This window comes from Sus scrofa, chromosome 8 (assembly GCF_054392235.1).
Source record: "Sus scrofa isolate SSC_HxYL_T2T_F1_AM1 chromosome 8, Sscrofa_HxYL_maternal_Yorkshire_Landrace_v2.0, whole genome shotgun sequence".
In the NCBI taxonomy this organism is placed as follows: domain Eukaryota; kingdom Metazoa; phylum Chordata; class Mammalia; order Artiodactyla; family Suidae; genus Sus; species Sus scrofa.
The window spans coordinates 14,949,599-14,961,627 of record NC_139390.1 but is presented as its reverse complement, the minus strand read 5'-3'; the positions used below and the strand labels follow the sequence as shown (position 1 = coordinate 14,961,627).

Genomic DNA, 12,029 nt, shown 5'->3' with positions numbered 1-12,029 from the left:
GATCTCCAGACCCCAAGGGACAGATGAGTTACACACACTCTCATTCTTCCTAAAGAGCCTGATAACCCCTTCAGAAGAAAAGGGAAAGAACCATTTATCCTTCACATTCATGCTTTTCAATTCTACCCGTGCTAGAAAAACAAAAAAAAATCCTAGCCATTTCAACAAGATATGTAATTAAACAGAGTGAGGGTCAATACAATTCTGAAAGGAACATTTGTCTAAGCTAATTGATCAGATGGGCCTTTGATAAGCCCAGAATCTCCTAAAGAAAGCCACGTCCTGAGTCACTGGGGAAGTGGAGGGCTAAGAAGGAATTCAGGGCACGTACATTTCTGTGATGGTCTCTGGCAGGTTCGTGGGGATCTCAGTGAGACCTTTCCCACGGCAGTCTACGATATTGTTGCTACAGGTACAAGCAGCTGGACAGTGCAAAACACTGCAAGAAGGAGCCATAAATGACTGGTGACCTGGAAAAGAAACAAACAGAAGTCAGGTTGTTTCCCTCCTGAATTTGATAATTGTGAAACATGCAAACTTATTTCGAATAACAAAGCACGACACGATGTTAAAACAAAATGAATGTCTCTAAATTCCTGATTTTAAAATGATACCGTATTTCTAAAGTGTATTTTAGGAAGCATGCGTTATTGTTTGGGGATCAACATAGATAAAGCAAATGAGATTTTTAAAACTAATTACAAAAATGCTAATTTTAAAAAACTGACATACGTGTGAGAAAGGCTAAATTCTTATTTGAAATTAGAATTCTATTCAAAACTATTATGAGTTCCAAAAAAAGCAGCAATTTCAGACTAATCTCGGTTTCATTTCTAATAAGCTTAGACAGAGCTTGATCTTTATTAAATTTAAGTAGCTTAACTTAGTATCTCAAAAAAGAAAATAGTGCAACTTCCCTCTTGGTAGTCATAACTGTTGACGCTAAATAAGTAATCATGTACCAATAAATATAGGGAAAACAGATGATGCTAAGATTGACGTCTGGGTAGGTTCAAAATTACCGCTTTCTTTGAAGTTGTTATAATGATTTGTCTCATGTCGTTCTGTTAGTTGTAATCTAGAGGGTTCCTTTTTGACTTTGATACAGCTTAAAATTTTAGTCTAAGTAGTTACCTGCAGGTGTATACTTTCACTACTCAGTACCAAAAAAATTTTTTTTTCCTTTTTAGGGCTGCATCCTTGGCATATGGAGGTTCCCAGGCGAGGGGTCCAATCGGAGCTGTAGCCACTGGCCTACACCACAGCCACAGCAACTCGGGATCTGAGCCTCGTCTGTGACCTACACCACAGCTCAAGGCAACGCCAGATCCTTAACCCACTGAGCGGGACCAGGGATCAAACCCGCATCCTCATGGACACTAGTCGGGTTCATTATCTCTGAGCCACGATGGGAACTCCAGTACCAAAGTTTTGCTGTTCGAATGAGGCACAAGACTCTCAGGCATGTTGTAGCAAGTGGGAATCTGCACACACTGGTTTGTCCCCGCACCCGGGACAGCCCTCTCTGAGCTGCAGAGAAAGGGCGTCAGTGATAGCGCTACCCAGGGAAGAGGCTGCAGGCTAATTACTACCCGGATCCCTCGCAACAAGCTCTCACACTCTACAAAAAATAGTCTCGGTCTAAACAAGAAACGTGAACTTGCCTTCTTCCTCATCTAGAAAACAGGAAGGAAAAAAGTGAAGAGAGAAAAACGTGGTTAGTAACAAATTGTTAGTCATTTCATTATTTAACTTCTTAAAAAGCAATCAAGACTTAGCGAGAACATTCCACGACATGATACGGAAATTTTGTTTGGGTTACACAAAGTGTGGGAAAATACAGTAAAGTTCTAAAAGACAGCAGTAAAATAGAATCCTCTCACCCTGCCTTTACGAAAAAACTGCTATTTATGATGCATTATAAATATTTCAAAATTTTGTTTTGTTGTTATTTTGAACAGATGCTTCTCAAGCAGAAACCGCCCTGTGTTTATAAATTACATGTTAATGAATTATGTTATATTAACATATAATTTATTTAGATTGGGAATCAGATGGCCTAGGTTGAGATCCTTGAACTCAACTCTATAACCTTGGACACGGTTACTTACCATTTCTTATTCTCAGCATTTTAATCTCTAATATAAAGACAATGTTACATTTCTCTACGGATGTTCTGAGGGAGGTAAAAATGAAGTAAACGTGTGCAAAATACTTAGATTGACGCTCAAACACATAGAAGGAATTACCTGAATGTCGCCTATTGATACTTTACATAACCTGTGTCTTATTTCTGTTTTCAGATTTTTGTTACTAGAGCGAGTCATTTATCTCTTTTAGGTAGAACTGAACCACTCGTATATACGTACACCTTAAAAGAGTTTTGTCACTTCACAATTAAAGATCTGTTACTTTTTCAATTTTCCAGCTGGGATCCAAGCCTAGTTCATCATTCTTCCAATTGTTAACACTGAAGTACGTATAAATTATTACTTCCAGGGGACATAAGGAGTAGCAAGTAGAACTATCATCTAGGAATTTCTTCTTTTCCCCTTGGCATGCACACTGAAACATCTTTCATCGTAACGTAGGTACAAGTCAACAGTAATTGCCAACCATGCACCAGCGTCTTAGGGAGTGTGAGTGTCACCACCGACGCAGGGGATTTCCACAGTGATTAGTGCTCAGTTGCACGTGTTAGTGCGCATGCATCCTCCACGGTTCCTGACATCACAGCACACGGGGATAGGAAAACAGAAAGGTTCTTTCTCCCTTACCACTGCAGACAAACTCCCGTTTTTGAACCTCAGCTACATTATGGCCCCTCAGGTGGGACGGCCCCATACACTGAGTGTAGAGGCCCACCCGAGGCCTTTGGCGCAGCCAGTCAGAGAGCCAGGCCAGGTGGCAGTCACAATACAGGTTGTTCGAATGGAGTCGACTAAATGAGGGCAAAGACGTTTAAAGCAAGAAAACAGAAAAGAGTTACATTCAAAACTTGGAAAATTCATTCATGATAACATACACGAGACGGCTCAACACGTAAACAGGGCAAGTTGAGTAAATGCCAATCTGATTTTTTTCCTAAAAATGAAACTGGTTCCCAAGCACAGACTCAAGCCCCTCTTCATCTATCTCTGAGCTAAGCAAATACACAGAAGCTTGCACATGACCATAGAGATCTTTTGCCTACGTCTCTTCAAAGGGGCAAAGAGCCACAAATAAACCCAAGGCCAGTTGCTCTGCAGTCCCAACGTACTGACCGCCAATTGGGGTGGGTGGGGGAATGGGAGCGTCAGGGGTCAGGCTGGGGTAGGAGGTACGTTAATCAAAGTTGTGGCTCCCGGTTTGAAATAGCAGTTAGCCTTGTCATTATTAGGCTCAGTAGAAACTGCTTGCAAAACCTTTTTAGCAGGTCACTTTCGTTTTTTGCTGAACCAGACAGAATAATAATTCAATATAAACCACTTCTTTTCACATCCCTCTTCTGATTTCCTTCTTTTTGTTTAATCTCAGTAAAAGGGATTAAGCTGCTTTGGGCTCTTGGGGACATAGCCTCAAAGAGCAGGAACTGAAATTAAAAGACATAAATGGCTGGGAGTGAAGGAATCAAGCGAGGCCCCTCCATGCTGGCAGGGATCCACAGCCGATCATGGACCCCTTCCAAGTGGCAAATAGCACTTTTCCATTAATAAAATATCAGACAAATGTATCCACTAAATTAGGTAAATGACTTCGAACTGGCTTTTATGTTTTCTCAAACTAAAGAAAAGGACATCCAATGCTATAAATCAAAGCATCATTCCCAGAATTATCTATGACACAGTAATACCATTTTAGCCCTCCTTAGCCGAGGTGCTCAATTCTAACCCAATAACAGTAATGGATATTAAAACCTGGAACTCAGTCCAGAAAGATAATTGGACCATAAAAATGGAATTTTTAAGTAGCAATGATAATAGAGAATAATGAAACAACCAAAGCAACAGAATTTAAAGTTAGATGGCTGTTTGACATTCTCCTTGAGCCTGGAGATAGGGAACAGATTGTCTTGCATCAAAACTAGACGGTACGCCATAGGACAAAAAAGTGCATTTGGGGAAGGCTGGGTGACCTCTGGCGAAGTGTGCTTGGAGGTCAGAGTGGCATCCTTTGGAAGCCACAAAATCCATCCCATAGCACTGCCCTCTAAATATTTCTATCTAAGCCCGGCACATTACGATGATTCAATTAGATGTGCACACCTATGAAATGAGAAAAGAACATGAAAATTTAAAAACCTGATTAGTAAGACAAATTGTAGTGGATTTCTACAGGAAAATAAGACTCACCATCAAAATTGCAGATGACAGGTTTTTTTTTTTTTTTTTGTCCTTTTTTAAGGGCTGCACCCGTGGCACAGAGAGGTTCCCAGGCTTAGGGGTGGAATCAGACCTGTAGCTGCTGGGCTATACCACAACCACAGCAGCACCAGATTCAAGCCATGTCTGCGACCTACACCACAGCTCACGGCAACACCAGATCTTTAACCCACTGAGTGAGGCCAGGGATCGAACCTGTGAACTCATGGATGATAGATTCCTTTCCTCTGAGCCACGAAGGGAACTCTGATGATAGGTGTTTCTAACAGTCTTAGTGACTTTAGTTTTTCAAAGATTGAAAGTTTGATCAATTTGGTCTTTTTTAAAAATTATAACTAATGAGAAAACAATTTCATCACATATAGTTTGAGAGAAGTGGTTGTTCATTTAGCCAGACTAGTCTCAGTCTGACAGCCCAAGAAAACAAAATTTAGTTATGTCTGCTTACTTTTAGAATGATTTTATTTTGCTAAATTATATTTCAATGAAATTATAATGATATCTCATTTAGAGCTAAATTTTAGTGAGGAAAAATGACATTAATATAGGTATTCTCTAATTCCTTAAAAAGTGGCAACTCAACTGATGTTTTATTAAATAAAGAAAACAAATGGAATATTTTCAGTTATAAACTATTGCTAAAAGAAAAATATTTTCAATACCCTATTAAAATATATTTACCCTACTTAAAAACACATTTTTCCCAAGAAGTCCAATGCTCTGGTTATGCTTCTTACCATTTCTCACATGTTTAATTTAATGTAATATATTTTTTAGGTCAAGGTGATCTGAAACCCAGTTCAAATGAGATTTATCTCTGAAAAATGCTTTAACTAAAACCCCACCCTGGGCTTTGAGGATTGAGTTTTTTTCCTAAGAGAAAAAAAATAGCTGTAGCAAATATTTTATTAAAGAATCATTTTATTCACCTAAAATATTTCTTTCTCTCTCTCTCTTTTTTTTTTTTTTTTTTTTTTGACACACTCACGGCATATGTAAATTCCCAGGCCAGGGATCAAATCTGAGTCACAGCTGTGACCTACACCACAGCTGGGGCAACGCCAGATTCTTAACCCACTGCACCACAGTGGGAAATGCTTCATTTAAAAAATATACATACATATTTCTGTCTTTTTTGTTCTTTTAGGACCGCACCCACGGCATATGGAGATTCCCAGGCCAGGGGTCTAATCGGAGCTGTTGCTGCCGGCCTATGCCACAGACAGAGCAATGCGGGATCCGAGCCATGTCTGCGACCTACGTCACAGTTCATGGCAACACTGGATCCCTAACCCACTGAGTGAGGCCAGGGACTGAACCCGCAACCTCATGGTTCCTAGTCAGATTCATTTCCTGCGTGCCACGATGGGGACTCCGATCTAAAATATTTTAATGTTCATCTGTAACCCCTGAAAAGATATTTTAAAGTATAAATGCTGACACAACCTTAATTATAGAAGCACTAAAGGGTGATGTTGTAATTTTATGTTACAAAGAATGTTGGGGAACCAGTTTGGCTTTATTAGGCTTGCTTGCCATACAGTAATAAAATCATAAAGATTTACCATTTATCATTTCTGACAGCCAATCAAGGAGTCTTCCATTTCTTAATGAAATGTGACCTTCAGGAGAGCTCAAAGTAAATGTTTTTCTCCCCACCCCCGAACTTCCCATAGCACATATCCTTTAAAAGAAAGCTTTCAAGTTTTCAGAATCATAGTTCATTTACTCCAATACCATGTCTAGAACTTTTTAAAAAATGGTGTTTCCCTTGTCTACCCCATGATGAATTAGTGATCATGGGTTCTGCTTATTAAAAATAGTACTTTAAAGGAATCTTTAATTGATTAAATTGACTTTATATATTTTGCAGCTACTTACAAAGTCCTAAGTTTAGGCATATGGTTGAAACTTGCCACAGAAAGTCTAGTGATGTTGTTATTGTTGAGAGTGCTGTAGAATAAAAAAAGTTAGACATTTTAGATATGAAAATGCATTGATCACTTCATATATTAACACAGGGAAAACTTGTGATTTTTGTCGACGCAGGACAAAAACCTGGTAGAGGTGGCCTCAAGAATGCACTATGTTACACACGAGACAATACATTTCAGATTTTAACTTATTACCATGCATTCATCAAATATTTAGTACAAATTTATGACTTCAGCTGTACTATCTTTGACCACATTGCTTTACATACTATGTTCATACACGCCTATTTTGGACGCTGGTTAAGGAATGAACATGAGACTCACAGCTGGAACAGTGACGTTTCCTTCGAGGGGTGTTATGTATAATTAGTGTTCACGAGTAAATAAATCCATTTGAATTCTTTGAGTGAAATCTCATAGCAATGCCACAGAATCAGTTCTGTCAGGTCCTGGAACAGAGTCCTGTTCATTGATTTTTACTGTGGACAGCAGCCGCTGTTGAAACTTGAGTAGGAAGAACAATACCTGTATTTGGTATTTGCATTGGGTAGGAATGAAGCGACACGCTGTAGCAGCGCAGTAAAAGCATAATGTGTTAGAGCGGTTTTTACTTGCAGTTCCAAGTCCTATTCTTTGTTCATTACTGTGTGGTAGTGACCATGGTGTCACGAAACCAGAGTCAAAAAAGACAGTGGTCAAAGGAGATAGAGTGAAAATAAGCATATTTTTGCTTAGTTCAAATTTTTCCTACTTTCCCTCTAACGTAAACATCATTCATTGTATTACGACAACTATTTCTACAACTACTACTCATTCACTCATGAACTATTTCCTGAATGGCTCTTATTTTTATGGCAACATGCAATTTCTAAAAATAAATCTGGCATAAATCCTGCCCTAAAATAGCATATAGTCCAACTGGGGAGACCTCCTTATACAAATCGCAAAAACCTAGTAAGATTTAGCAGAGAGATCTCTTATCGCTCCCTTTGGAGATGTCTGATATGACAAGACAGGGAGAAGAGAATTATTCCCGGGATGTGTGAGTACTGTAAGGAGACGGCCAATGATTCCCCTCCATAGAAGGTCCTGTAGGGTGGAGACTAAACAGGTCAAGTTGCTCAAAGAGGCAATAAAGGTGAGATTTTGGCACAGGTGGATGATGTCTGATACTCGAGAAGGGCTTGAATTAGAGCTTGCAAATTCGCTTGCCTACAGAGGCCAGGCGGGAAACATCCATGAGAGTAGCAGCCTCTATGTAAAGAAATGCAATGGGAAGAGAGACAAAGAAGAGCAGGCAGACAGCTGGGGACAAAGAGGACCTTGGTGACAGTGATGATGTTCTCTGTTGTAGCAGCTAACATCCAGCTCCAATGGACTGTTGCTCTGCTGTAATGGAAGGCTGCCAAACTAAATGGTTTTCTCCAGAGAAGCTAGAAATGGAAATTTCGAGCTCGATTCTCTTAATTTTTAAGTACTGGCAACTAACTCAAATACTTTCAAAAAGTCTGTGGGCCAAGTTTGTTGGGGCTAAGCAAGATACATTTGCCAGGTCATTTTAGGCCAGCTGGTGACTGGATATCAACGGGGACAAGGGGGGGTTCAGAAGCTGAGGGATTAGCTTAGACTTCTCAGTAAGGCAGGGCACTACAGCTGCAGATCTAGAACATGCACTGACTCTTTTTAATATCCAGCTTTGCAATGTATTGAATGATGTAAGAACCAATCCAAGTGATCTGAATTAAGTCACGTAGAAAAAACACCTTTTTATGAAGGACCTATAAAGCCCTGAATTGGTTGGCTCATGTTATATCTAAAAGCCTCTAGCATTTTCCTTCACTCAAGTGAAATGAGATTTTTTTTTTTTCAAACACCATTAAACCATATCCTGATGTTTGAACTAAAAGGTTTCACTTCTCAAAGGGATTTGCTTTCACGTGACCCCTTTTCTCACCCTCAAAATTTATGCTGACTTTATATGGCTAAAATCTTCAGAGTACACAGCATACTGAAATGTGACTTTGGGGATAACGTTTTCTTAAACTAATTCACACTCAGCAGACATGCATTAATACTGAACTATGGTTTCTTATAATCCCACACAAAAGAAAGTTTTCATTGCCTGCTGACACTGGTGGCTATCAATGAAGACTTTTCTCAAAATGTTAATTCACTTACTGTCACTAGCGCAATAAATGATCTTAGTATTTTGATTCAGTATTGTTGCTGGCAAAGCAATGCTGATGCTAGCTAGCACTTAGCAACTGAACAATATGTGTAAGCAGCGAAATTAAGTTATTTTGAAATTGACAATGTAATTGTTGATGAGGTATGATGACATGTATGCGTTATGGTCAATTCCTATTCTGAAACAATGTGAATTTATATACGGTACTTCTTCAAGTGTGAATGCTTTTTCCTGTATGAAAGTCTGTATGTTCAACCTCAAGCGTTTCTCTTTGTAATGCGGATGTATTAATGTATTCTTGCACATCCTGGTGTGTAAATAAGAAATGTTAGTCTTGGTTATCATGTCGGCTCACTCAGACTAAGATCTCGATTTATTCTTTCTTATTCCCTAGTGCTAAGCGTAGGATTTGGCAGAGAGTCTGATATTGAATGGATATGAATCACTGTTTCAAGTCAATTAAATTATGTCCATTCTACAGAAAAGAAAAGAAATAAACTACATAAAACTGGTAACTCAAGGGATATATTTCATTCCTGAATCTAGCGTCCAAAGAAAACGAAAATATTGATCTACATTTAGGCGCCAATGCTATTTTTGAGATAGTATCTTCGTATTAAGAAAATAAAGTTAATTCTAAATCTTGGTGGGAATTCCACAAAAAGTCAGTTTGCTATGAACATACAAGTACTAAACTGTCTCCTTGCTTTCGTCTACCTTGGCTTTTTTTCTTCCTGAACATTATTCACTCTTTCCTTTAATATATATATTTAACAAATCTTCACCAATGACCCAGTATGATTATTCTCATCTTCTCTTGTTTGGTCTCAATATATTCATACATTTACAAATGATTCATAGAATTAAATTTTTTAAGAAATCTAAAACATTAGAAATCTGAAATTTAAAGTGAGGTTCAAATTAATGCTTTTTCATTATTTCCACATAATAAAAAGATATATTCTAAAGAGTTACAAATGATAAGCAAAACAGGCAACTTTCTTTCTGGGACTCTTCAAACGGTAACTCTCTATTTTCAAAAAACTCCAGACCAAACATTTATAATACGTGAACTTCCGATTCCTTTGACAAAAATTTGGGCTTAACAAATCCCAGTCTCCAGTATTCTGTCCAATTTGGCCTTACTTTCTTCAATAACTAGTTTCTGTAAAGCAGCATATATTACGAGCACTTAAAAATGAACATATATTAAAAGAATGACTGCTTGGCTTTATAATATTTGAATATAAAGCATTAAAATTCTTTCAAAAAAATTCACATTTTCTTACATTATGTGCTCAATTATTTTCTTTAGCAAACAAACTCTGACCATTAGACCTCTCTTTGAGACCTATATATTAAGGTCCTCAAGAGTTCCTAATGTTTTGGAATTTGATTTTAATTCCATACACCAGAAAACGTTCATCATTCTTTGGTGTGTTTCATGACAGTGGGTCTTAGAAAAGTTACCTTTTAGATATTTTGCTAACATGACAAAATTCATGAGGTGACTGTGTTTTCTTGAACTTACTACTTAAGCAATGACATTAACTTATAGCAAAAAAGCGTTTTCAATGCCTACCACAGTGCTTGGCACAAAGCAGGTATTTTCTCTCTCCTTAATATATATACACACACACAAAATTAATATATGTAATAATTAAAAATAATATATATATATTAAGGTGATAGAGAGAGAACCTCAATAAACCTTCCATATATTACATATATATTAGTTATTCTACATCTAACAAGTAGTAATAAGAAATACCATGCATCTAATAACACAATAGTTTATGGGATTTTAATCCATTCAAAATAGCCAATTTTCCATAAAATGTTTGGTATCATTCATATTCCTACTTAGGAGGACTGACTTAGTAACAAATTATTTGACTTGATCTGCTCCGCTCAATTAAATAACACCTGTGGTAAAAACCGTCAAATCAAATCAAACAAAAAAAATAATCCATGTGGTAGTCTTCACATATAAAGTTTAGTGATCCTGACTATAGTTTTGACATCTGACCAAAATCGGGAAATCGTAATTGTATCCCAATTATTCTGACTCTGAAATAGCATCCATAAGCTTCCTATGTTAAAAATGGCTCTGGCATACAATTTAAAAAGTGGCCTTATAACAGCAATGTGTAGGATAAGCACTTTGAATGTCTTTTCTTTAGAATAAGTTAGACTGTTTTCAACAGAAACAAAGCAAGCTCTCTCATGTGGTTAGAGAGCAGTATGTATTCTCAGAACAATTTATCTCAATCAACTCATTCTTACAGAATTATTTAAAAAATAATTAATACCTTAGCAGCACATGACATGACACAGCTAGAAAGTCTATTCACTGACTTGCAATTCAAACCAAAATCATACAGAAAATGTTGCTAAAATAAGACATTCCAGTTGAAACAATCAACTTTTTTTTTTTTTCAGAATTACATTCTGCTCTCCAAACTCAATGTATAAAGCAAAGCAATGGGATTTTTTTTTTTTTTAAGGAAGATTTCATGATTTCTGGATAACTTCTAACACATGGGCTAAAAATTCAAAACTTCTTTACATTTAATGCAATTTTGGATTTCTGAACAAATTGAGTCATGGATGAATTACAGCATAGAAAATATTTTATTGGGGGAGAAATGTGTAAGTATATTTAAAAAGTTAGAAAAGTGAATCTCTATGGAGAATTTACAGATATGTGTAAGCGGCTTAAAGAGTTTTAGTGATTCTAATTTTCATTAAAATTACTTTGATTATAATTAGCAATGTTATTAAAATTACAGAGTCAGAGGTCTGTAGAGATGACTCGGTTGCCTCTAACCAGTTTTGTCAGCCATGTCTACCCAGGCAGGAACATCAGAGGATGCCAATTGTAACTGAAATCTCTGTGTGGAGCTTTACAAAGTCAGTAGTGAAGACTTTAAAATGGACTTAATGCGCGACTTATTCAAATTAGAAAATACATTTCAAAATACCCTTACAAAGATGATAAGCTATCTAGTTACAGTGACATTTTAAAATGGGGAACGTCTTTCCTTTGCACGGCAAGTCAACAATACCAACATACCAGCTACTAAGGTTTATTTCTTGTGGTCATTTTATAGCAATATAAATTAATACATAGCAATTCTGAGAATGCTCACAAATCCTGTGCATGAGACTATTTTATTATAAGGAGACACACTTAAAAGACAAGATGTGTGGATACCCTAGGTGTCTTTCCTAGATTAGACAATGTTCCCTAAGCATACAGATCCGATAAGCCAGCTTTTTCACACACACTGGTTCGACCCGTCTCTGTATTCACTGTGCTTTATTTCAGGGCTTCTTTAGGAAACCGTTTTGACACAAGGTTTCTAGCCAACAGATAAGCGTCCACATTAGCACTCCCCAGACACAAAGCTCCCGTCACAAGAGTAAGGAAATAAGCAATACTTACAGCACCTCCAGGTCCCGGAGAGCCCGGAATGCCCCATCTTCAATACAGCTGATCTGGTTGTAATCCAGCTGCCTGTTAAATAGATTAGAAGAATATAT

General features: G+C 37.4%; 1 protein-coding gene across 6 annotated transcripts in view; it reads right to left on the bottom strand.

Moving 5' to 3' along the window:
- The window catches only part of SLIT2 (slit guidance ligand 2), a 384,281-nt gene that overhangs the window by 122,659 nt on the left and 249,593 nt on the right, over positions 1-12,029 (bottom strand). For 4 of the 6 annotated variants that reach the window (XM_084971629.1, XM_084971630.1, XM_084971633.1 and 1 more), the window contains exons 6-9: positions 11,932-12,003; positions 6,243-6,314; positions 2,778-2,941; positions 332-470 (exon numbers count right to left, since the gene is read on the bottom strand). In XM_084971629.1, the coding sequence (XP_084827755.1) occupies positions 332-470; positions 2,778-2,941; positions 6,243-6,314; positions 11,932-12,003 (447 nt within the window). Of the gene's footprint in view, positions 1-331; positions 471-1,664; positions 2,942-6,242; positions 6,315-11,931; positions 12,004-12,029 lie in introns of those variants that run through there. The other 2 variants (XM_084971631.1, XM_084971632.1) reach the window with 1 other exon arrangement.